Source organism: Oryzias melastigma, linkage group LG9 (assembly GCF_002922805.2).
Source record: "Oryzias melastigma strain HK-1 linkage group LG9, ASM292280v2, whole genome shotgun sequence".
NCBI lineage: Eukaryota > Metazoa > Chordata > Actinopteri > Beloniformes > Adrianichthyidae > Oryzias > Oryzias melastigma.
Window position 1 is genome coordinate 22,020,064 of NC_050520.1, and position 25,023 is coordinate 22,045,086.

Sequence of the window (25,023 nt, forward strand, 5' to 3'; positions counted from 1 at the left end):
CATGTGTACCTTTTAACAAATACTAGCCTAAAGACACAAAACAACACATAATTCACTGTAATAATGTTGATTCAAATAAATCTAGAATTTCAGAAACAATGTCACGACTCCATTTTTGTATGTCATTAGTGATACTGATATTGTCTTTGCTTATAGGAACAGACTCAATATGAGTTATATACATGTACACATATACAGGGTGGGCCAAAAAAATTCTATACATAGGAGAAAGTACTATGTATACATATTTTTATATGTTTTAGACACCGTAGACGACACGTTTAACCAAAGGGCAATGAATTGAAATTACACTGATGGCTGGATCGGGAAGCAGTCGCATGATAGCAGGAATCTTAACAGAAAGTATGGAACAAGCATCACACACGACACTGTGGGAACATTTATTTGCAAATTTCAGAAAACCTAAACTGTATTCAAAACAACCGTATTCATATAGAGCACATTAAATAAAGAAAAAAAAACTTGTTAAATTTTTCCTATATGTAGAAAATTATAGGCCAGCCTGTACATTGGTTAAAGAGGAGGCAAATATGAAAAAAAAATTCAAGAATTCATCATGAATTTCCACAACAAGAATACATAAGAAAATGTTCACTTAAAGTTTTATGCCCAAGATAATTGGAGTGCACAACATTGTATAAATATAGCAAATGCTGTTGACTGTATAAAAATAAGACCATCTTGGGTTGGTATTATAACCCTTGAAATTACTCTAGATTAGGAGTATTTTTTTTTATAAAAAATATAAATATTACACAATTAAACTGTTTACCATTTTGAAAAACATGCTCAAAGAAATGTGTTTTTTCTCATACATACTAAGTTTTTACCTTAGCATTTTTAATAGCTATCTACTTTCAATATTTATTGTCTTTTAAAATTTGAAAACAACTTTAGATTTTCTGTTTCCTGACCATTTTGACCCGTTTTTAAACTCTCAAAATTCTAACCTTGTTTTTTAGTTCTCTTTCTAGCTTAAAAACATGATTTATTTTCAAAAGGGTTCTCATTCTGAGAAAATGTTTTCGTCAGACTTCAAACAAAATGAGTATATTGAAAATTACAACTTTATTTTCAGTACTGTGACTTTTTTTTTTAAATCAAGAATTCTGATTTCACTGCCAGTTCACTAAGAATGAATGAAAAGGTGACCAATTTCCTTCTTTGTTTAACTTTCCTTGAGCTTTAATAATTGAGCCACACAGGCAACAAAAATAAGTTTAGAATAGTTAAACTTTTCAATGAATCATACTTTGGAACTACTGTTCCAAATATATAATAAATGTATTTTTCATTCTCTAGATCCATTGTGTCTGTAGCTCACTTACAGTTCAAAGAATGCCATGTCAGTACAGTACATACTTTGTTCCTTTACTTTTTAGTTACAAAATAAGTTGTCAAATTAATTTTCTTCCTAATACACTCTCATGGGAAACCTTTGGATATTGACGGATGTCGGCATCCAATATCCGGATACTGAAAACTCCCCAAAGACTTGCCAGCGATCTCCTTTACCCTTCTAGTACGGGGGTGAAAGAAAACATTCTGACAACATTTCACTCCATTGGAAAGAAAAATCTTTTGTGCCACATCAACAATACGATTTTGAATCGAGAATGATTTCAAACCGAGAAGCAATTTTCACCAGAATTGAATCAAAAAAGTGTAATACCTAAACATTCACATCTCTAATGGGGATTTGCTGACACACACGCAAAACAATGATGAACTCTTGCTTTTGTTCACACCCAAACACTCAAGTATAAACACATGCATAAAACCCTACACTGGGGGCAAATTGAGTAGCATGTCGGCATGTCTTAAAAGCAGAGCGGAAATGTACTTCACTTCAATTTATTTCTCTCTCTCTGGCAATAACCCCTTCCATCCCCACAGGAGTAATTATAATTTAAATTTCAGAGTCAGGGCCAGGCTGCAGACTTAATTCATTATAGCCAACTCTGTCAGACTCTGCCTGTTTCTGGCGATATCATTGTCCAAAAGCTCTCTAAAGGAGATGAGAGGGAGAGAGTGAGTGAAAGAGAAAGAGGGAGAAAAGAGAGTGTGCAAAAGAGAGGCAGAGAGAGAAGGGACAACTCTCAATTTTAAGGCACGATTTCTCTGAAGATACAGCTGCTTGTTGTGATTGTTGCAAAGCGGCCGGAGAGGAAAAAAAAGAGTCAAAGAGAGGCTAAGAGCGAGGCAAAGGAGGAAGAGATGAGGGCAAAATACTGTATTGGTTTAAGAGTTTGTGTGATGGGAGTCAAACAGGCATATTAACATGCAGCAGTGAGTTGATAATAATCCAACTGTGAGGCTGAGAAGAGATGAAGCAACACCTTTTATTTTTTTTTTTACATATTTATTGTTACTTAATGTTTCTAACAGGAACTCACCTAAATGGGTTGGATTGAAAATAGATGAACAGTTTAGGCTGAGGCTTATTTTTATTCTAAGGCTGGGTCCGAATTCTACTGAAAATAACTACTGAAAAACTATACAGAGCAGAACTACTTATTTTATCAGCAATTCGGACACCATGCTCACTACGGTTTTTTTTAAATGGCAAGTATGATATCACCAATTTCTCGAAGTGAAAAGCTAATCAATACAAACATTTTACCACATCTATTTATAACTCCACTGTGTTCTAATGATGAAAATGTGGATATTTTACTTCAGTTCAAATCAATTCAGTTCAATTCAATTTTATTTATATAGCCCAAAATCACAAAGGAATTTGCCTCATTGGGCTTCAAAATATGAACAATAGTTAAAAACAAAATAAAATTGGTTATCCCTGCCCTTAGACCCTCCCTCCCGGTAAGGAAAAACTCCTAAAAAAACCTGGGTCAGGAAAAAAGAAGAAACCTTAGGGATTCCCACATGAAGGAGAGATCCTATCCCAGGACGGACAGGCGATACCAGAGCAGTTAAAGAAAGATTAGCTTCTACAACTACTTCAAAATGACACTTAAACATTTATTTTGCAAAAACTATTCAAACACAATGCATTGTGGTCTATATTATCCAATCTAGTGAGCATCAATGAACACTGGTCTTTCGCAAAGACTTCTGGGAAATTTCTAGAGTACTTGATTTTGGAATTTTAGATTCCAAAGTACTTCAAAATGGCAAACACACTATATAGTGCACCAAGTACTGAGTAGTGAAGGGATTCGGACACAACCTATGACTACTATAGGGTGTATTCAGACTGGTACGGACTGAGTGCGCTTATTTTGGTCCAAATTGAGTCCTGAACCTTGAGTTTGGTCTGTATTCACAGTGAGAAGCAATGTGGATCACGTTAAGTAGATTTAATGAGCTTATCCAACCACATTTCAATGAGTTGTTGTGCCTCCTCGATGCTCTGCTATTGTGTTTACATTCGGTTCTGCCCGGCTATAATGTCCGTTTTGGTCCAGTTGTTCCACTAAGAGCATGGAGCCTATTCAGATTGAGAAAACTCAGAAGGAGCCGGAGCTTGTCAAAAGGAAACAAACCGAAACCATCTGGAAAGACGGGTCAGAGATCAGGATCTGGGTCTGCTTAGGTGTTTTCAGACTCACAATTTGTTCCGGATTATCAGAGGAAACAATCTCTGATTCATTTTAAGCGAACAAAATGTGTCCAGTGTGAATACACCCTAATAGAATGAATGATTTGATTCTATTTAATGGCTCTATATCAGAAATCAAAGCCAGGTTAGAATTAATATGTCAGACGATTTAATCTTTAAATTATTACTCCGCTGCAATTGAGGTTTTACCCCCAACTTTTTCTTCCTTCCCAGGGGGGCATTTAAATCAGCTTCAACCACTGATTGCTACACCAACCCGTCCTCCAGGAGCATTCAAATCGACAACAATAGACAGGTTGGAATGATGGAGGGGTAAAGAGGAAATGAAAAGGAAGGATAAACAGAGGAGAAGGGACAAAAACAGAGGGCTAAAGTTGGCATTCAAAAGACAACCCCCCACCCCCACCCCGCCCCATCCGTGACTGACAGCCTGTCACTGTGACATCTTCTTCCTGTCTCTGTCACACACAAACACAAATGAATCAGCGGCGGCATAGGCTTATGACTCACTGTCATCTTTACAGCATGTCACCTTTCATCACCACTGCCTAACATTTCACAAACACGCACACAGCGTCTGCCCAGCAGCCCTTCAGCTCGGGGGACATTTGATCAAATAGCTGTGAATCTTCAAACACAAAGCCCGATTCTAACAACTTTTTCCCTCTGATTCCTGCTCTTGCTCCTCATCTCAGGATCACTACTGTCTGCCAGGAGTCACAGCTGCTCCCCGCTCCGCCCGCACTTCAGTGCCACTCTTCGCTGTAACTCACGTCCCGTCGAGGGCGTGTGCTTTCGCTTCACCTCCGAGCGGTGCGCCCAAGTGGGTAGGAGAGGTGCTGCAGGTGTGTGCGCGTGTGCACACAGGAGGGTGGGTGGTGAAGTGCCACCACTTCAGCGGAGGTCACCACGTCCTCTTTTGCTCATCCACCTATCTTGTGGCCACCTCAGGCCCATTAAGAGCCATTAGTGTGTGTGCTCCTTTGCCATCATAATGCATAAATCTTTCCCTCTCTTCTTAGCTCTCCTCCTCTGTCCTTCTCTTGTTCTGCAGTGCAGTAATTAAGGATGAAGGAAAGGTTACACTGAGCAATAGAACATCTTGGGCAGTTGTCTCTAAGTGAGTGTGTTATACCATGTCTCGTACATTTATGCATTCAGATGCATAAATGTCCAACTGGACATCAAGCCCTGCTTGACAGATACAGTACCTGAATGTCTGTACGGGGACTTATCACAACGCAGACCAGCAAGAACGAGATGGAAACTAATGAGCTCAGAGTGAGGAACAAATCCCAGCACTCGTGTGTCGATTATTGGTTTCATCAATGAAGAAAGTAACATCTGCCAAAGTCAGCTTCCTGACCTCCCTGTGACCACTTGAAGTGCAGAGCTGGTCTGGGAGAAACAAAAAAAAAAAAAAGTAAAATAAAAGACAATAAAGTCCTTCAGGTTAATAAAGTTACTCTACCTGGTTGTAAGTGTGTGTTTTTTTTAAATGATGCTCAGACTTTGCAATCCACTACATGCTGCCCTGGAGCGGTCTTGTCGATGTGTGTTTTAATAACGAGATGAGCTGCCCTGCTGAGGGCTGGAACAAGTGCTGCATTTCAACTTTCTTCTCCGCTTCGGTATGATTGGACAAACCACAGTGGTGTGTATTAGTTTGCCCCACAGAAATGTACCGTTTTATGACATAGCTGACACAGGTAGCTACTGCTGCAGCATGCATCTGTGTGGAAATGCTTATGATTAACCGGAGTTGATGCATTGTGCAGGTTTTAACTGGAACAGAGTACCTGCATGCATACAGGAATTTTGAGCAGCAAATCTGTATTAAAGGTGGTACATGGTCTTAAGAGGGCTCTTTGATAAGGTACATCTTTATTAGATTCTTCACTTGCGAGACTGTCAGCGTGGGGGAAAGGAATATGTTAATAGGGAGGGACAATTCAAGTCTTCAAACTGAGTCTACCCCTCCACCTTCTTCCACCCTCTATCCTTCATCTAAAATGAAGGCCAACAGACAAAGAAGTGAGGTTTCTGGGAGAGGAGTGGGACAGAAATGGGAAGGAAAAAGGAGGCAGGACAGGAGGTAGCTGAAGAAGTAAAAACGCGTTGCCTTCAGCCGAGCAGAAAAACGGGGGTCCGCGTGAGTTGTGAGAGAGGTGAAATAGCTTTTTCTTTTCATTTTACACGCCTTCCCCTTCCTGGTGCAACCCTCACCCTTTACCTCTCGCCCCCTATTACACACATTCACTCAGACGCACACACCCATTCTTCTCCGCCCTCATTTTGTGACTGTTAAAAGAGGCATAGCGTGTTTTGTGTCTCAGTCCTAGAGCTCCCCCCTCTGATCCGAAGTGGTTCCTGCAGTGCAGGAGACAAAGCGGTTGACCTCCTGTGGCTTAGTCGATAGTGAACCGCCGTGGTCATGAGGGTCGTGGCACCGACACTGGACGCAGATTGAAAGATGTGAACACACACAAGTGGAAAAGGCTCCATTCAATCTAATCTAATCCACAGAAGGGTATGACCGAGCGTTAATCGCAGATCAAATGTTCCCCTAACCCCCCTAGATCACTGAACATCACGAGTGCATCACCCTAAATTCTGCTGATGTGCAGAGACGAGGGCTGTCGCCACCTTTTGTGGAGAGGAGGAATGAGAAAGGGTGCAGGGTTAACAACGTTAAGACAAAGGCTTGAAATACTGGGCTGTGCTGAGGGGCCTCTGAAGTTAATGAGACCTCAGGGGTTCCTCTCCGTACATCTATTTCTTTCTAATAATGTTTCAAACACAGGCTTAGTGAGAACTGGATCACAACACTATAGCTACACAAGTATTTTCCCCCATGTCATCATTACCTGCAGAAAAAAGGAAACAGCAATGATGCTCTGCATCCTAAAAAAACGGTTAATCCAAAAAAAGAGAATATTCTTTGACTTTTTGACCTTTCTCTATTCACACTTAAAAAGATAGCTGGTGAAAACAAAAAAAACAAACAAAAAAAAAAGACGAAAAACTACTATAACAGAAAAAAAAATGCCTCAATGTCCTCATTAAACTTTTTCAATTGACAAATTGCTGTAAAGTACAGAAAACATTAAAATCTCAGCCACACAAGGCCACCTTACTTTATTAAAAGTGACTCACATATCTCTGCAAGATGTGGCGTCTCTCATGCGGATCATCCAGCATGTTGACAGACAGGTCTGAGATGGAAACAGCAGCAGACGCAGTGAGTGTGACCAGCAGCACCAGAACACCTTCCCCGTCCTCCAGTGGAAGCTCCAGCTTGTGAGTGTGTTCTCTACTGAGAAGTGATAAGTCAACAGTGCACCTGAAATAACATAAAAAAAAGAACGATGAATAAACTCTTGTTCAAGTTAAAGTTGGTGGAACACAATCATTCCTAATGGGAGCTGGAATTTATAATATTAAAATACTTCAGTAGAAGAAATTGTTACCCTGAATGTATAGTGAAGTTATGACATGAAACGAAAGATATGATTTCCCTTTAGAAATAAAGTTATCTTGTTTCCGTGTAATGACCTCATCAGATCCTTGTTATAAATCACACGCTGTGCTGCAGCACAGCAGTAGCGACAGTCTAAAAATAATGGATAAACAGAAAAACAACTAAAGATAACTTAAATGAAGCAGGAAATGTATACTTTTTAGGATGCACTTGAGAGCATCCTGTTTTAAACTGTGCACGTCTCCCAAAGTATCAGAATGAAGGTAGGGTTAAGATGGCTGTACTAAAGTCAAATAGGTAAAATATGGGATATATTGAATGGGTTTACATTTACATATAATGAAATTATCTTAAAAAGCTTAAAATTATCATATTTATTAAAAAAAGAAAATCCAACATGGGTGTTTACGGTAAAATATTTCATTTAATTAGATTACATTACCTTCCAATGTAGTCATCTTTCTTGCCAGCATCTTTGTCCCAAACTGTAATGTCTACAAAGCCCCCCTGCTCATCATACAGGTGGAAATCAAACTGTTCCCTCCACTGAGGGTTTAGTGTTTTGGGAATTGTCTAAAAAAGAAACAACACAAATAAATCCATGATTTGCTTAAGAGGCTTGATTCATGAGTCAGATGTTTGTACTTTTTGGAAATAGCTTTTAAAAAAACTTTTTTGACTCTTTAAAGTAATTTTACTCTTGAAAACGCAAATATGGGAGAATAATAGAGACCATTTTCACTTAGTCATTTATCACCAGCTAAATCACTTAATGTGGAATGGTACCAGGAAGCATAGAGCAAGAGATAAATGGATGGATTAATATTAACTTTATTAATCTCACAAAGGGAAACTGGCCGTGGTAGGCCAACACATCCATAGACCAGTTGCCCAGAGGTGGGCAGCAGCCACGCAATTCTGGCGGCGCTATACGCCCATTAGGGAGTACAGGATGTGATGTCAAAAATCAAGCATCTTCGATCTGTGTCGCAGTAGAACGGCATAGATTGAAGTACAATAAAAAATACATCGACATTAAGTGACATTGATTCACAAAGACAGAAAAGTCTACACAAACGGATTCCCACACATCCGTCCTTGCGATTTACTAAATATTATCAGTAGTAATGTCATTAAAGACCCACTTTTGATGAAAATTGTGTGGTAAGTATTCTTAATTCAAATCATTGTGAATCAGGAGCAAGCGTAAAAATGCAGTTTGAGAAGGCTTGGAGTTGTGACGTAGAGCGGGCCTTAAGCTCTTTGCTCCGCCCATTTCTGATCCTTACAGAAGACTAGATTCATGCACATTTTTGTTTTCCTCGTCTGAGCTGCTTTTTGGCTCAGAACTCCAATATTGCTCACCATTTTTGGTTGCCACGGTAATGTTAGGTTGGGGTCATGAGGGGTTGTAAGATACCGGGAATGTGTGCAAACAGAAGGGTGAAGGGAAGTGGGAATGGGCTTGCTCTGCACCAACAGAGGCAAAATTCTAACAAACTACTGCCTCTCTGATGAAACTGTGTCCTAAAAAACTTTCTTTTTTTTTTTAAAGTCATCATCATAGATAAAAGAACGCTTTTACAATAGATTAAAAGATGATTGGAGTGAAACTTTAAGCTGGTAACAAAATACATGTTTAGACACAATTCTTTGTATCGGAAAATTGTAATATATTAGACAAAATAGTTTTTACCTTGCTCTTGTACTTTTGATGGCCCATCCTGAATTTGACGTAAGGGTCACTGAGACCGTTGGCATCCATTGGCTGCAGGCTGCGACCCTCTATCAGACTGATGCTGACTATGCCTCTCCACAGCTGGGACTTTCTGTGCACGTCCGACAGACGCATACTCTGACACTGCAGCAAGCACACAAATGCGCAAAATCTTGGTAAGATGTGGGTTCACGCAGATGCAAGGGCTGATCGCAGCTACTTCAAAGACATTAAAGACAACACAGCTGCAGGCTAGACAACACTTGGACACAATGCAAGATAAATCAGCCAAATTCCATCCTGATACATGAGCTAGCTGGACATGCCAGGTGCACAACATGTTTACAAGCCCTACTCTTGAAAGTGTATCTTTACATTTTTGAAGCATCCAATTTCAAAAAGTCGGACTAATCCGCTCAGGCTAGCAGAATCAGTGAGGTTAAAGATGCAGCTTCTCTATTATTATCTCTACCTCTGTGCCTTGTAAAACCAGCTGCATTGCACTGAATTGTAAAGGTGGTCAAAGAGGGGGTAGTTGAACCGTATTCCTGCAGTATTTGACCAAAATGTGTCTTTATTAATAATTTAGAGGGGTGCAGAATGTGAAAAGAGGGTTAAATGTATCTCCTTTAAATGTCTGTTTAACCCCTCTTTTAATCTTTTTGCTATGGCAGGGAACTAAAAAGCAGGGTATTTATTTGGCAAACAAATGCATATCCTCCCCCTATCCCTTGATTTCTCTCCCTTTTTCTCCCCTCCTTTCTCATTGAGCAGAGTTTATTAGCATAGGCTTTGTTTTGAGGGGGAATTTCATTAAACTCTGAACAAACCCTGCCTCATGAGTGCACGCCTTTGATCTGGAAATGGAGTCTCTTAATTTCCATTCTCCAGACATTAAACAATGCGAATAGCTCGCTGCAATAAATCCAACCTTTCACAGTCCAACTCCTAGTTCTCCCATTCATTTGCCCGTGCAACAATGACAGGTTGCAGTCATGTACTACCCCAACACTGTAGCGTTTTTGTTGAGTTTATTGCAGCATTATATCTTTGTGCAGAAAACTGTTTGGACAGGGAGTTCATATTCCTCCTGTGAGAGCACAGCAGAGCAGAGATTATGCACAGCGGCTGAAAGACTGCGGCATGCGCTTTAGCACAATACTGCTTTGTGCACGGTTCAGCTTTTGACGGCCGTTTGAGCGAATAAAGACATTTTAAGTGCTTAAGCAGCTATTTTGCCAAGTAGAAAGTGAATATGAAAAGTAGTCACAATGTAGTCAGTACGGCACAAAGACTGAAAGGTTAGTAGTTACGATTTTTTCTTGGTATTTACTAAGTTTTGTGTTTGATTCCTCAACCAGAACTTCTGTAGATCAGTTTAAAAGTTTAAAAAATAGTTTAGAAGGAACCCTAAAGCTTAGCTTTTATCCAATTACCCTTAAGTACATGGTTTGAGCTCAAATAAAGAGGGATAACTATTTATTATCAATTAAAGAAGTGAGACTCGTGCTACGTTCACATTGGTCTTGAGTGACAACTTCTAATGAAAAGTCTGTAAATAGCTGATGAGTGCATATTAGGCTTTCGCTTTCAAAATTCTTACACTCATATGACAGTATGCACATTTTTACGTCAGTCTTTGGGGTCTACGTACAAAATGTGCGACCATTGAATGTGTGTAAAAGTTAAATCAGTGGAACTTTGACCAATCAGGGACTTGCATTTGGAAGTGATGTGTGGGTAGCGTCCTTTTGGAAAACTTAAGTGCCAATTGTTTGAAAAGTGATCATGGAGGAGAAAACAATTTTACTCATTTGTACCCAGCCTGAATTACCTGACATGAAGGCCGAATCTGAACTGCTTCAATACCCCATGACTCCTCCCTATTTCTCTATTGTAGGGGAATTTGAAGCTGTAGTATCGTCTGAAAGGAGGAGTTAACACTCTCCCTTTGGTCATTGAAATCGCCTGAGTACTGACTGCACTCAATCTGCCATCAACACCAGGGCACAATGTTTGGATGGCTCCACACCCGATTCTCATCAGTTCATCAGCCACAGCACATTTAAGCTCTGCTCAGACCACACTCAGTGCGAAGTATTGCCTGTGTCTTTCTGCCAGCATACCGAGCGTTTACTCTGATCTAATCACCTGTTACTTCACTCTGCTTTGTTCCTGACTCTGGCTCCTTGCCGCCTGCCCCGACCTCAGGCATCAGGCATCTGGTCTGGATGCCTCCTGGACACCTTCCTAAAGAGGTGTTCCAGGTATGTCCAACTGTGCAGAGGCCGTGGGGAAGACCCAGAACATGCTGGAGAGACTACGTCTCTCAGCTGGCTGAGGAACATCACAGGGTCTTTCCAGAGGAGCTGGAGAAAGTAGCCGGGGAGAGGGAAGTCTGGGCATCTTTGCTTAGACTGCTGCTTCCGCGACCCGGGGCAGAGGATGGATGGATGTTGATATGCATTTTTCGAGCGCTAGCAACTACGCCTAACGTGGATGACCGGTGACTATTGATAATGCCATCGAGCAGCAGTAGAATTTGAATATGAAGACACTATTTTTCTCTCTGCTTGGAGGGATAATTGTAGGGAAAGGGAGAAGGGGCATGGAAGCAATTCGGATTCTACCTTGTATTTCATCAGCTGTGACAGAAAAAGCCTTGAGCAAGATTTGTACCGCATTGACAACCCTCTTCCAATTGTGAGTAAATACGCTACAAATGGGTGTCAACAGTCCAGGGTGAACACCATATGCAAAGAGTGTCCATTAATCGTGTTCTTGAACACGCATCACATGCCTGGTGTGAACGTAGCATAGATACAAATCAGATTAAAAGTACTTCTTTAAAAACCTGTTTGTTCTCACTGATGGTATAAATAAGGATAAAGAGGCAAAATGGACCAATTTTGAGCACAAAATTGTCTCTGACAAAATGTTTGTCATATTTTGGCTGATAGACAAACAACAGCTGGATGCTTCATGCAAAACTCTGATAAACATGCTTTAGATAAAAGGTGACAGCCAGCAAAACGTGACTAAAAGTAGCACCTCCGTATGTATGATGGGTAACTTAAAATGACCCCAGAACTCAAACATGTCTAATGGATATAAATATAGAACTATGTAACCGAGATTTGAAAAGTAACACTTTTTATTATTCCACAGGTTTGTCCCTGTACAGAACCTTTTTACATCAGACCAATTGGTGTAGATTTCACACAAGTGCTGCAATATACTGCACAGATCAAAGGTGGGAGTCACCTAAAACATATATAATGGAGGTACTTGTGTGCTAGCATCTCACAAATTGCATTATTTTCTCTGTTGAGAGGTTTTATTTGATGCGCTCAAGTTTTGTACATCAGTGCCAACTGTAATGCACAAAAGAGGAGAATCACCAAATCTTCTAATACTTGTCAGCTCATTTTTTTAAGATAACTCATAGCTCTTTTTCTCAAGAAAAAAGAAGTGAAAACATAGTAGACATGGCCGTTGTCATCTTCCATATGGTCTAATGTTTATTTTTCAACACAACAAGAGACACGGGTTTGGAGGACTTCAGTTTAGTGTTTTGTGGGAGTGACTGTTTTGAGCTGTCTTTATCCATAGACTTTCTTCTGCTTCTGACAAATGTGCGCAGAGGCTATAAAAGTTTATTACCTACACTACCTTTTCTCCTAAGTGCATCACTTGTGAAGCTGCAGGAGTCAACACATTATGGGCCCAGGAGCAACTCAGAGAGGAGCTTTTGGATTTTTTTTCTAAGTTGTGACAGATGAATAGCACCATGGATCAACACAGATACAGCTGTTTACCTCAAATTCTTGACTGAGATGAAGGGAAGTATGAGCTTTGAGAATCTAAAGTTTCAACATTTCAAAACAGAATTACATATTTTTAACCCTGCATTATATTTGATACACACATTTCTGCTATCTCATTAAACTTTCCTTCAAATCCGATTGCATGTAACTTGGTCCATGTTTACTGCCCTGTAGGGCATCATCATTCCACTAGGGACAGTAGAAAGTCGTAGGGGAAGAATTCAAATTTGGCCTGAATGGATGGCCTTGGAGGTCCCAAGGAGGGACTGCTGGGTTAGCGTTAGAGCATACTTCAATAAATATTATATAAGTTGTGAAAAAGTTTCTTAACCATGATCTAAATGGCTGAATACCTCTAAATTGACAGACACAAGAATCTGCAAGATGCTAAAACACAAATACCAAATTTAATAAATGATTTTATGGCATAAAACTAATAATGGTAAAATTGTGATTTAGTCACTCCACCTTTGATTCATAAATAATAGCCAGATCCAACCCCTGTCATCACCATTTTTAGGGTTTGGTCGTACTTGTGCGCAAATACATAACACTGTTTAATAACAGATGGTATATTGCAGCATGTGGTAAAATAGGCTTGTGAAAATGGAACAAAATAAAGGATTAAAAAAAAAAAAGGACCACTCTGGAAGACAAAAAAGGAGAAAGAAAGTGACAAGGCAAAGGGGTGTCGTCCAAGTACCAGGACACCACAGAGGAGAAACAGGTGAGGTGCAGCACGGTCGGTCGGTTACAGTACACTCGCAAGTTTGGGCAGTTACATGCTGTTTTAGTTTACCTTACTAGATCGTTTCCAGTTCCTTCTCAAAAGCATGGTCTGTAAATAAGACAAAGCAGTTACAGAGCGCCCCCTGCTGGCTCCCCATTAAGGTGGGGGGTCAGAGGTCAGAGGGGGCGTGGAGTGTGTCAAGGTCAGATCATGACCCTTGGCAGGTTCAAAGGGGGTTTAGATGAGGAGAGTGAGGCAGCTCCCATCATGCAAGTTAAGAAAGCAGGAAGTAAGTTCTTCTTGACATGAGTTAGTATAATATCACACATGCATAAACACACAAACATTTTTCTGAACATCCTTTATAAATCAACTTTTTGTCTCTCGTTTGTTTCATAATTTCTATTTTTAAATGTATTTGAATGTATATTTATTTAGTTTAAGTAGTTTTACTGACGCAAACACATAAAAAATAATAAAAGGGTTCTAGATGCTCACTATGAGGATGTTCACTTTTAAATGCATTGACTGTGTACGTATGTGCTATAATTAGACAGTATAAATCATTTATGTAGTTCAAAATTCACATTTTATTTTACCTTTTCATACCAGTAGATGGCAACAAAGTAGGTCCACAAATGCAACCCTCTACTTAATCCGGACACAATGCAAAATAGTGCTTAACCTAAATAGAGTTTATTTGTTCTGTCAATTTTGGACTCTCTGAACTCTAGCACTTGAATAGGCAGCAGAATTAAGACATCAGATCAAAAGGAATAGAATATTTCCCTCATGACTCAGCCTTGTTCTGAGTGGAGCATACAGTGGTCCAATTAGCCAAACAAATAATTGAACAGAAATAAATGCAACTTTGAAACATCAAGCGTGTCCGCAGAGGCACAAGCCAAAATAATTAGGAAAAAGGATCGGGTTCTCTTTGAACATGCAACTTTTCTGCAGATTATATAAATTACATTTGTTTTTTGTGTATTTGCTGAACTGCAGTGTTTCCAGAAATGGAGGCTGAATCAGTTCAGTTTAAAAGTGTTCTTGTGTGACTCTGGTAGTTTTAATTTTCCAATTCCGGAAAACTCTTAATAGAAATAAATAACAAATGTGAAACTATAAATACAGATCATCTTGTTTGGATTATGACTTAGCAGTTGCTGGAATTTAATAAACCATTACTATATGTGGAAAACCTTTAAGAGCATTTCCTTTGCATGAGAACATCAATGAAAAAACAACTGACAGATTTCTTACAGCATCTCGTATGTCTCCCTCCTTCGGCGACAGATTGACGGCTAGTTCCAGGCTGCCTAAGTTATGTTCAGGGTACTGAGGGTCCTTTAGGTCAAGAGTCACGTCCAATGTCCTAAAGAAATGCAATGACACATTATTTATTTATTTATTTATTTTTTTACATACTAAATGATTTACTCACAAAAAAAACATTTTAAAATGCGAAAAAAATGTTTAGAGGAAAAAACATGTTTTTTTGGAGACATAAAAAATAAGTTTTAAATATAACACATTTTTAAAGATATTCCATGGCATGACATAAATACATTTTAGGTGCTTTTAAAGCAAAGATTTACTGTTTAGAATAATTATTTCACAAAAAAACAAAAATTGAACAGCATACAAACAGCAGAAGAACCTGCTTTTAAAAGAAACCTTTGATATATACAGTATGCTGTGTAAAAGGAGACATCTGCCTTGATTATCTTACATCCACAACTAAATATCACAAGTATTTAAAGATGTTTCTTCTGAGATAAAGTAAAAAGTCCTCACCCAAAATGAATAAAAATGACAAATGATAACTTTTAGAAATGCACACTTTGATTAAAAAAAAATAGCTACTTTGATTGCGAGGTCATAAACTACTCATATTCTGAGGTACCATAAACGGAAATTATTTTAAAATAAAAAATAAAAATAAAAAACTTTTACAAAGTGCGCCACTAGAGGGAAGCCTAGGACTACTACTCATCAAATAAAGATGCAACAATAAAAAATCTATTTGGCAGTTAATTTCTAACCTCATAGTTTATTTACCAATTACCAGAAGAATTCAATTAATACAACTAATTAGATGCTATCAGTTAAGGACAGGAAGACATTTTAGCATAGAGTAAGGAAATAGATTAGCAAAAAGTGTTAGAGAGTTAAAAAAATAATATTAATAACAATAATTAATTAAATAAATAAATAAATACTAGAAAGACAACCTTTGATGTTCCAGTGACTCAAGATGAAGATACGCTGAGCCCATAAAATCATCCTGGAACCCAAAGTCGTAGTCAAAGACCTAAAGAAAGACAACACAGAGATCTATCACTAGAGGGCGCCAACTCCATGCTTTTGTTTTTATCCAAGAATAAAAAGGAATATGAAGAACACTGACAAAAAAGAAGAAGAAATGTTTACAAAAGAAAAATCACATAGACATTGTTTTACATTTATTTTGACTTAAAAAAATGCTGAGGAAAAATAAAAAACACTAAATTAATTTTTTAAATCCTCTAATTTTTAGAGATGTTTTTTCCCAACAAAAAAACTAACAAAACCTTATTAAAAAAAACTGTCTTAGAAATACATTTTTTTCTCTTATCGCTACATTTAAAATACAAAAAAGGATCTTTAACTTAAGGGTAGATTTTGCAGAATCACAGGTAAAGCTCTGAAACGTCTGTACCTTGACATACAGCGGGTCCCTCAGGGTTTCCACCAGAAGGCATATTCTCTCATCCCAAACTGGGTTGAGGTTTTTATGGATGGTCTTGCTTCGAAACACCTCCTTTCCTGCAATTTTAAACTTTACATATGGGTCGCTGGTCCCTGTGGAGAAAGTGTTGCAAACAAAAAGGATACACTGTTTAAAAAAATGAACACGAGTGTCAAAGACTTCAAAAGTGTGTCAGAGTGGACACTATGTGAGGGTAAATGATGACAATGTCAGTTCTCAAAATTATTTTTATCTATGATTAAAACCAAATATCATCGTTAATTGTTGCAATAAAAAAATAACAAATAGAGACAAAAACACAAAACTCAAACATGCTATGCAAACTGTTTTTTAAGAAGTCATGTGATCTCTGTCAGCTTTGAAGTGTTATCAACAGATTTCAATATTGGCCAACCTGCGAAGTTCAGTGTTATAAACTGAACCCCCTTATGTTCTCTACTATAGTAAATGAGGTAGCACTCTAATCCATAATGCTCAACAGTTAGTAATAGTTTTTGAGGTAAAGGATATAAAAAACAACTATTTTCTACTTTATTTACAAATACAAAAAAATTAAAAAGGAGGCTCTTAACATCTGTGGATCAATTTTAAATCATCATGCTACTAAACTGTTCTATCCCTGGGTTTATAAGCCTTGTAATACGCAAACTGGCCTGACAGCAGAGGAATCAGTAAATTTAAATCAGACAGAGGTCATTGTTATATTTTTGGAGAACATTAATAGGAAAACAAAGGTTTTATAACAGATTTACACCATTAGCATTTGATCGTGTACTTGACTCATGCCAAATCGAGCCAAATATCCTTGAAAGTTTAAAAAATGCATTATTATGTATTACAACATAGCTTCATTGAAACAAAAAGAAATTTAGCCTTCATAGAATGAATATATTTACATATAGTTTTAAATTTCACCAATTTTTTATTTTTAATTCAGTTTTTTCAGCTCATATGAAAGCTTCTAAAAGCATTATTTTAGAGATATCCTGCTAGAAATTGTATTTTATCTATTCTCTTAAGCCATTTTATTTTAGTTTTTCGGCATGATTTTTAAATCCACAGGTATTGAGAAGTTTGGCAAAGGTCTTTAAACCTTGATCTGGATTGGCTTAAATGTTTGCATTAAAATTGTGATGTTGAAGGAGTCTTCAGGTTCAAACACTTTTTTGGTGACATTTTGTCTGGAACTCCTTCATTTTCATCCTTCCTTTACCGATTATGAATCCTGCGAGACTACATCTATGCCATTGTCGTCCTATCTTTGGATTTTTTACTGTCAGTGTTTCTTTTTCTGCACTTTATTTAATTTTAGTCATTTTTTAAAACATAAACCATACACTTGACACTTTAATTTAGAAACTGACTGAAGCGAGGTGGTCCCTGTTCATTTTTGAGGCAAACATGGAATAGTAATTTCTGTAATAATCATTAATCTTCCTTAACTTTCTCTGCATCGTGTCTCAGTGGGTCAATATTCCCCAGACTCACATCACTGACTCAGAGTCTTTGCATCCTGCAGCTTTATGGGCTCATAAACACATGCAGGCTGGAAAGTATGAAATTGAAAAGACTTGCAGGTAAAAGAGGAAACTGGCTGAAAATGAACCCAGGAGAGTGATGGGGGGAGAAAAATGCCCTCTTGGACGTCGAGCATCACTCTGCATGACTCATGTCAGATGCAGACTCAAGCCTATAAAGAACCAGGTGATGTATGCAGCAATTAAGGGCAGCTGGTTTAGAAGATCAATAAAACAGGTAGTGTAAAATCAATAGGCTCTAAGGAAAAGAATCATGAGTGACGTGAAGTCCAAAGAAACAAATGGGAGTCCAATTCTGTTGATCTAATGAATGGAAATACTCAGAAACAATAGAAAAAACCCAGGAAACGGAGGTGCAGTATCAGACTGGGCTTCAGGAGTAAATGGCACTGATCACTGGCAGCACTGAAGGTCTTGTTTATGAGGAGGTGCAGCATCGGGGAATGATTGGTCGCTCTACGATAAGTGCAATTACAGCAAAAGCATGTGGCCTGAGTCTATGAGTCAAATTAAAGTGTCAAGAGGGAAAAATGATTGTGTTTAGGGAGATTTAACTATAAAAAATGTAAAGGAAGTGACTTCTGCACAACGTCTGACAAATTTTTAGAACCTTAAATAAATGCAAATATGACATCTTGAAGGCAGAGATTATATTGCTTCAAATGTTGATCATAGATTGCACTGTCTCACTGTCATGAGGAATGCCTCAGGGCTCAATATTTGGACCTCCGCTGTACATGCTCCCTGTAGGTGAGATCATACAAACTAATAATGTTTCATATCACAGTTGTTGTGCAGATGACACTGAATTTTTTATAACTGCCACTAAAGCTATTGTGGTCCAATAGACTCTTTACTACCACACATCAGCAAAACTGTTATATTATAAGGTAGGAGGAGTAAATGTGTAAAATAATTTTAATACGTTTTCATTTCATTTTCTTAATAAGTTTTAGGAAACGTAAGAGTTATTTCTAAAAAACCTTGATGGTTAGGTTAAAGTAATTTTAAATCAAACCTCGTCAGTAATAAATCATTCCAGCTTTGAATGGAGGGTTTTGTTTGTGGTTGGCACTTGAGCTTCTTGAGAAGCAACTGAGACCATCAGCACTCACACATTTATCTCTCCTGAACACAGACTGGCTTGTGGCCATTAAAGCTGTGCTGTGAGGCTCGGTGTGAGTAAGCCTCACAGCCATTCCAAACACCTGAACATGCAGCAGCAGTCCACTTAAAAGCTCCAACTGTGATTCAAACTCAAACAAAAGTCAATACTTGGACCAACACTAGATCACTCTACTTTCCATTTAATACCATTATAAACACTGTTAAAAAAAAAGCTCAAATTACCAGACTTCCATCTAGAACTCAAAGCTTTAATTACAGTTCGGGTCAATCCCTTGAAAGTAAATGGTCCAATGAAACAAAATGCTCCTTTATTCCTTGGTTTCACAATCAGGTACATCTTGTCTCTAGAGCAGTGTTAACAGTGGGGTGGGAGTGGAAAATCTTTAAGTGTACTTTAAAATAAAGAAGTTCACTCCGCCACTAATGTACTCATAGATTTTCACTATGTGAATTTCATTAAATGTGGCTTCAAGCTGTTAGAATTTATCAAAAACACAACATTCCCTCACAGGCCTTGCAAGCTTTACTGCTTTAATGCTTTTTTTGAATTTTACCATGGGGAAAGTGTCTCTTGCTACACACTCAACAGTATAAAAATAGACTACATGCATGTGTAAATCTAAACAACTACAACTGTAACAGATGTAAGATTCCAACCAATTACAATATTTTCTATTAGTTTCTATATGTCCTTTAATAAGCAAACACCTTTAACTATAAGACTTTACCCTTTCTATTGTATTTTATCTTTCCATGAAGTTGTTTTTTTCCACATAAACACATTTTTCTTAACATGTAAAATGTAAGGAAGCAATCTTTCTGATTGATTTTCATATATCGAAACCATAAAAAAACATAAATTAAACTGATAAAAAAACCCAACCAGAAATAAATTTAAAAAAAGGTTTAAAAAAAATTAATAATAATAATAAAAAAATATTTCTTCTGTCTCTAACTGGGGCAATATGAAAGTTTAACATTTTTGTTTGAAAATTTAAAAAGTTACAGTTAGAACCACATGCAGTTTTAAGTGTTAAGTGTTAAGTTTAAGTGTTAAATTCAGGCATGGCTGCATAAATGTCTCCAGAATTCTATGTTTTCTATATTATCAGAATAAAAGATGTAGGCAAAAGAAAACCAAAAAATGAACAAATAATTCATATTTTCCTTTTGACACACTATTTAAAAAAATAAAGCCATTCAAAAATTATTGTTGATGACCATAGGGGGGAAAAATGAAAACATAATGATCTTTCCCCACACAGATCTCAAACAAATAACTATTCTGCTTCCTGATCATCATCATCAATCTAAAGATACTCATCCCACGTTCATGATCAATAGCTCATCTGTCAGTACAAGGAAGACACACAGCTCTGAATTATTTATTGATAATATATGAGTAGGTAATTTCATCTCTACAAAGGACAGTGTGAGATGACGCTCCTGAAATAACTGCTGCCCTCTGGGAAAGAAAAAGTAATGATTTCACTTCATGTTACTAGGAGAAAATGGGGAGTAAAAATCCAGTATTCAAATACGTATGTACATAGAAATGCAAAGTTAAAAACAAAGACAGAACAGGATGGAGAATGCTAAAAGTAAATATCCTAATTTTGAAAAAAAAAACATTTAAAAAAACAACATGATATGCTTTGGGTATAATTTAATCTAAATTAAATAATTCAAACAGAATATCAGCTGATAAGCACTGATAATCTTAGATAGGAATAAGTGATTAATACAATTAATGTACAATAGGTCAGTAAAAATTGTCACTTGTCAAAAAAAGCCAGTAAAGTAAAAGCATCACACAGCAATGTATTTATAAGTTATATTTTAAAATGCACTGCATAATTGTCTCATTCCTGTGCTCCCAAACTATTACTTTAAAAGAACTGTGTAATTTTAAAAAATTGCATTATTAATCTCTATGCTGAGCACTTTTAGGCGATCTAAAAATACCGAGTTGTTAGAAAGCACAAGTCTGACAGAGTCTGAGCTGATCAATCCTCTGCCTGTCAAACACTGGTTTTAAGAGCTGCACTGTGGTGGAGGCTCACTCATGCTTGTCAGTAGATGTGAGCACAGTAAATGTGGAAAGACAAAGTAAAGCACCCCATAAAACTCCGGTCATGCTTCACCTGCACATCTGGAAAAAATCTAACTTAGATTTAAGGTGACTTGTGTGGGATTGCAAATGTGAGAGCAGAAGTGTTGGTGAGCTCCTGGCCTGTATGTACTGTCAGGACTGACGGATGGCTGCAGATCTGAGAGCTCCCATTACCCAGAATGCATCTGTGAAAGGATGTACTGGCCGGTGGCTGTGAGGATGAGGCACTTAATCACAGGAGTCGCACATAAACTCCAAACCCACTTCAAAGCAATTAATGTTTCTCACAGCAGTGTGCCTCTTATGAGAATAGTCAATGCTCTTTGTTTTGAATATCTTAATCTTAAGTCATACCGAGTAGACCATCCAATATCCCATAATACGGGAAAGTCCAAGTAATGTATTAAAGTCTGAAATAAAAAAACTAGAAGCATGTTTTTTCTAAATTAATGACCAAAAAATGTATAAAATTAATAATTGCCATGTGCATAATCAGAGTTATGTGACTAGCTACAACAAGCAAAAGTTGCTCTTAGTTTAGGACAAATAAATATTTTCTACATCTATTTAGTCTTGTTAAAAAATCCCAACATCTGCAACAAAACTAAATTAAATCAAAAAGATTTAATCGACAAAAGATTAAAAAATAAAATAAAAATAGGGGGATATTGGGGGGAATTATTAAGTTGCTGATCATTTCATTTAGAATTCCTCCAAAAATGAGGATTTTTGAGGCCTGTAAAATTTCTCTATACAGATAAAATGCAGCAGCTACCATATAGGATTTTAATACTTTGAGCAGCTCCCTGTTGTTGCCCTATTGTATGTTTTCGCTTGTAAAGTAATCAATAGAGTATCGTGAGATTCTAATATTTAATCATTTTAAAGACAAAAACACTAAAATTCCATGACATCTCTTCAAATCCTAAAAATCTTGTTGTATTCTGCAAGAATCTGGAATTTTAGTTCTAAATCTTTAGTAATATGTTATTCCTATTTAGGTTAACTCAGATAATCCACTTCCCTTGTTTGGATTCCATCTTTTCAAATACACACCTGGTTCTCATTTGTAATTTGCACAGCTGCTCTGATTACTTTTCTGGATTTCACTGCCTCAGTTTGGGATAGGATCGTTATTACTGTTGAAATAACCAGGTTCTGGTTGAATTTATGGGTTTACAGTATTAATGCCAACATCAGGGCACATCCTTAACCCTTATAGAATATTTAGTGCATGTGTGGGTACATGTGAAGCAAACTTACTGAATTCCTTTGAGTAAAATATCTTAATTTTCTAAATTTTCCTCATAATGGGTTTTATTGTATTAATCACTGAACCTGATGCTGAGGCCCGTGACTACCCATGTGTAAAAACAGAAACATTATGCTGACTAACACGTTTTTTTTTTAACAGAGTGAGAATAAACATTGGTAACGGGCCTGCAAGCTTTTTATTCCCAGTTATTCTCTGTCCTGGGCTGTTGACAAGCCTCACCTTGCAGTGCCTCACAGTGGAGGGCCAGGCAGAGGGTAATGTTTTCAACTGAGGTCTGACAGCTAAGACAAGACTGCCTCAGGAATCTTGCTGATGAGGGTCAGAATAAATATGTGTCAGCTTTCAAAAGTCATATTCTCTCACAACAGTAAAACAAGCATTCAAGAGGTGATGATGTGAGCACTGTCCTACAGATTTTTAGTCATTTGTGTTCACATTTTTAGAGATGTAGATAATATTTAGATATCATTACTACTTCAGGATGCTCTTCTGCATTTAAAATGGGCTCTGGCACACACGGTAAGTGGTGTGTCCAGTCGTGTGATTGACTCAACATTACAGCTGCCTAGAAAATGATTTTGGCATCTGATTTGAAGGAGTGGGCATTAACCCTTTAACACCAGAGGTTTAGCTACAGTGTTGATTTTCTTTGAAATACCCTACCTTTTCAACAATTTACGCAATAAATGTAAACCAAATGGTTCTGACAGAATCCGTTGAAAAGACAGAAACTGCGTTAGAGTTACAGCAAATCAAAGTGTGCGTTAGTTCGTGTCGCTTGTGACATTTCCAGTGATAAAGGGTTAATAAACTACCTCAATTTAGGAAAAAATATTGAGTTTTATAAAAATGCAAATAATCTAAATGGTCAAACTGTCCTTCTTCTTTTCACCCCATTTTTTCTGTGATATGTGTGGTTTCTGTCTCTCTCTAATGGGCTGTCTTGATGGGTTCAGGACAGGACAGGTGGCTTCAGTGCAACTCTGCTCATTATCTGGGTGGACAGGTAGTCAAGCAGAGAGGAAAAGGGAAAGCAGGTCAGCTCGTTCCAATTTGTTGTCATGGAAACTACTATGTTAACTAATGAGACTTTTTCATCTATTAAAACCCAGTGGAAATTGATGCAAGAATGTTCATCTTTGCTTGTTTTTGATTGCTACCACCAGTGGAGGGAAGTAACAAGCAGAAAAAGAGTCGAGGACTCCCGTCACACATTTGATAGAACTTTTTCTTCTGGTCTCCAAGCCCTACTCATCCCTTTGAGACAGTAACAATGAAACATTCTAATTTTATCTATGATGTGCAGTTTTAGCTGTCAAAAAAGAAAAGGCAAAATCACATCTTTTCTCACTAGTACAGAGTTAAAAGTAAAAAACCTGAATCATAATCGTTGCATGGTCAGTTGACCAAAAGGAGCAATGTTTGATGCTAAAAATAAATAAGTCACAATTGTTTCCTGCTTCAATCTGAAGCTTAGGCATAGACTGACTGGGGTAATGTGCTGTAACAAGTGAGTTCTGACTGAGATGAGAGAATGATTAAAAAAAAAAGGTGCAACACAAAAATGCTGACAGAGAAAAATGAACCCAGTAAAATCAAATTAATAAAAACATAGAGAGGGGGAAATTACATTTGCTATGTTGTGCTTGTACTCCTCAAGGAATATTCAGTAAACTATTTTAAAAACAGATTTGGAAAACAACTGTGTTGTTCAGAAATGTAAAAAGAAACAATTGGGTGGCACAGAAGAACATTAAAAAGTGCTTTATTACAAAAGACAGTGATACTGTTATTTTATCATCTGCTTCATAAACAAATTGATCAATCTCTCCTGTGGTGTACACTAATCAATAGGTCAGAAAATATACCTTACATGTGAGCCTTTTTTGTTTTGAAACCCTTAGAGGAATAATATGTGTCCCAAACACAACACATCGATCATATAGACTCACTGTTAGTTTTATTCCTTTTTTAAATTGGTATCAAACCTTTAAAGCTGTATTTCATGGGCAAAGTTTAGTTCTTTGAGGATACTGGCTTTGTGAATGTGACTTTCTGTGTCGTGATGTTGCAATTTCTAGGTAGAGATGAGCCAAAGATAGGGTCTCTTTCATTGAGTCAGTACTGAGACAGAGAATAGGGAAAGCTCTTTGCTCTGTCGCTGCACATAAACCTCACCAGCAGTGAGATAACAAGAAGCATAAACAGATCTCCTACCTGTTCGATCTCGAATGGCCAGGTTTTTCCCTCTTTTTAGAACAATATCCAGCTGGTACATGGCTGGACATGAAGGTTCAGGTGGGCCCTCTTCATTACTGGGCCCCATTACATTGATGCCCTGTAAAAAGAAATTCATAAAATTACACAAGTGATAAAGAAACTGATTAAGTTAAGAAAGTGTGTCAAGGATTCTGGCGTTCACGTGTCACCACAGAAGTTTTAAAGGATGTTTTTGAGCTCATTTGCATGTTGAATCGAATTCCAACAACAATGTAGTCTTCTTGATCTTTTTCACTTGTTAATCCACCACCCTCATTTACCTTTCATTAGAAAAACAGTGTGTGGGCATCTTTGTCATTTCTCACCAGTAATCCTATAGGAGAACGGGCTAATAATAACTAAAACAGTGCGAGGAGAAGCTAAAAGGGCCATCGGGAGATAGCTCAGAGATGAAGAGGCTACAGCATGAATGCAATTTCTACAAGAAGGGGTGAGACGGGAGGAAAACCCTTGAGAACGTTCTCTATGAAGTCGATACATTCAAAGACATGAGCTACTCCTAATAAGGCGGTTTCCTTTAGCTCAAGCAGAAAATGACTGACGCAGGAGAAAATAACCGGGACAAACTCGTGTAATG

The 25,023-nt window shown here is 37.6% G+C and overlaps 1 protein-coding gene across 6 annotated transcripts in view; it reads right to left on the reverse strand.

Moving 5' to 3' along the window:
• Nucleotides 1–25,023, reverse strand: part of mctp1a (multiple C2 domains, transmembrane 1a) — a 119,337-nt gene that overhangs the window by 53,694 nt on the left and 40,620 nt on the right. For 4 of the 6 annotated variants that reach the window (XM_036213589.1, XM_024275325.2, XM_024275327.2 and 1 more), the window contains exons 2-9: nt 24,384–24,504; nt 16,061–16,203; nt 15,594–15,673; nt 14,623–14,734; nt 13,429–13,467; nt 8,782–8,946; nt 7,528–7,658; nt 6,761–6,947 (exon numbers count right to left, since the gene is read on the reverse strand). In XM_036213589.1, coding sequence (XP_036069482.1) covers nt 6,761–6,947; nt 7,528–7,658; nt 8,782–8,946; nt 13,429–13,467; nt 14,623–14,734; nt 15,594–15,673; nt 16,061–16,203; nt 24,384–24,504 — 978 coding nt within the window. The remainder of the gene's footprint in view (nt 1–6,760; nt 6,948–7,527; nt 7,659–8,781; nt 8,947–13,428; nt 13,468–14,622; nt 14,735–15,593; nt 15,674–16,060; nt 16,204–24,383; nt 24,505–25,023) is intronic. The other 2 variants (XM_024275326.2, XM_036213590.1) reach the window with 1 other exon arrangement.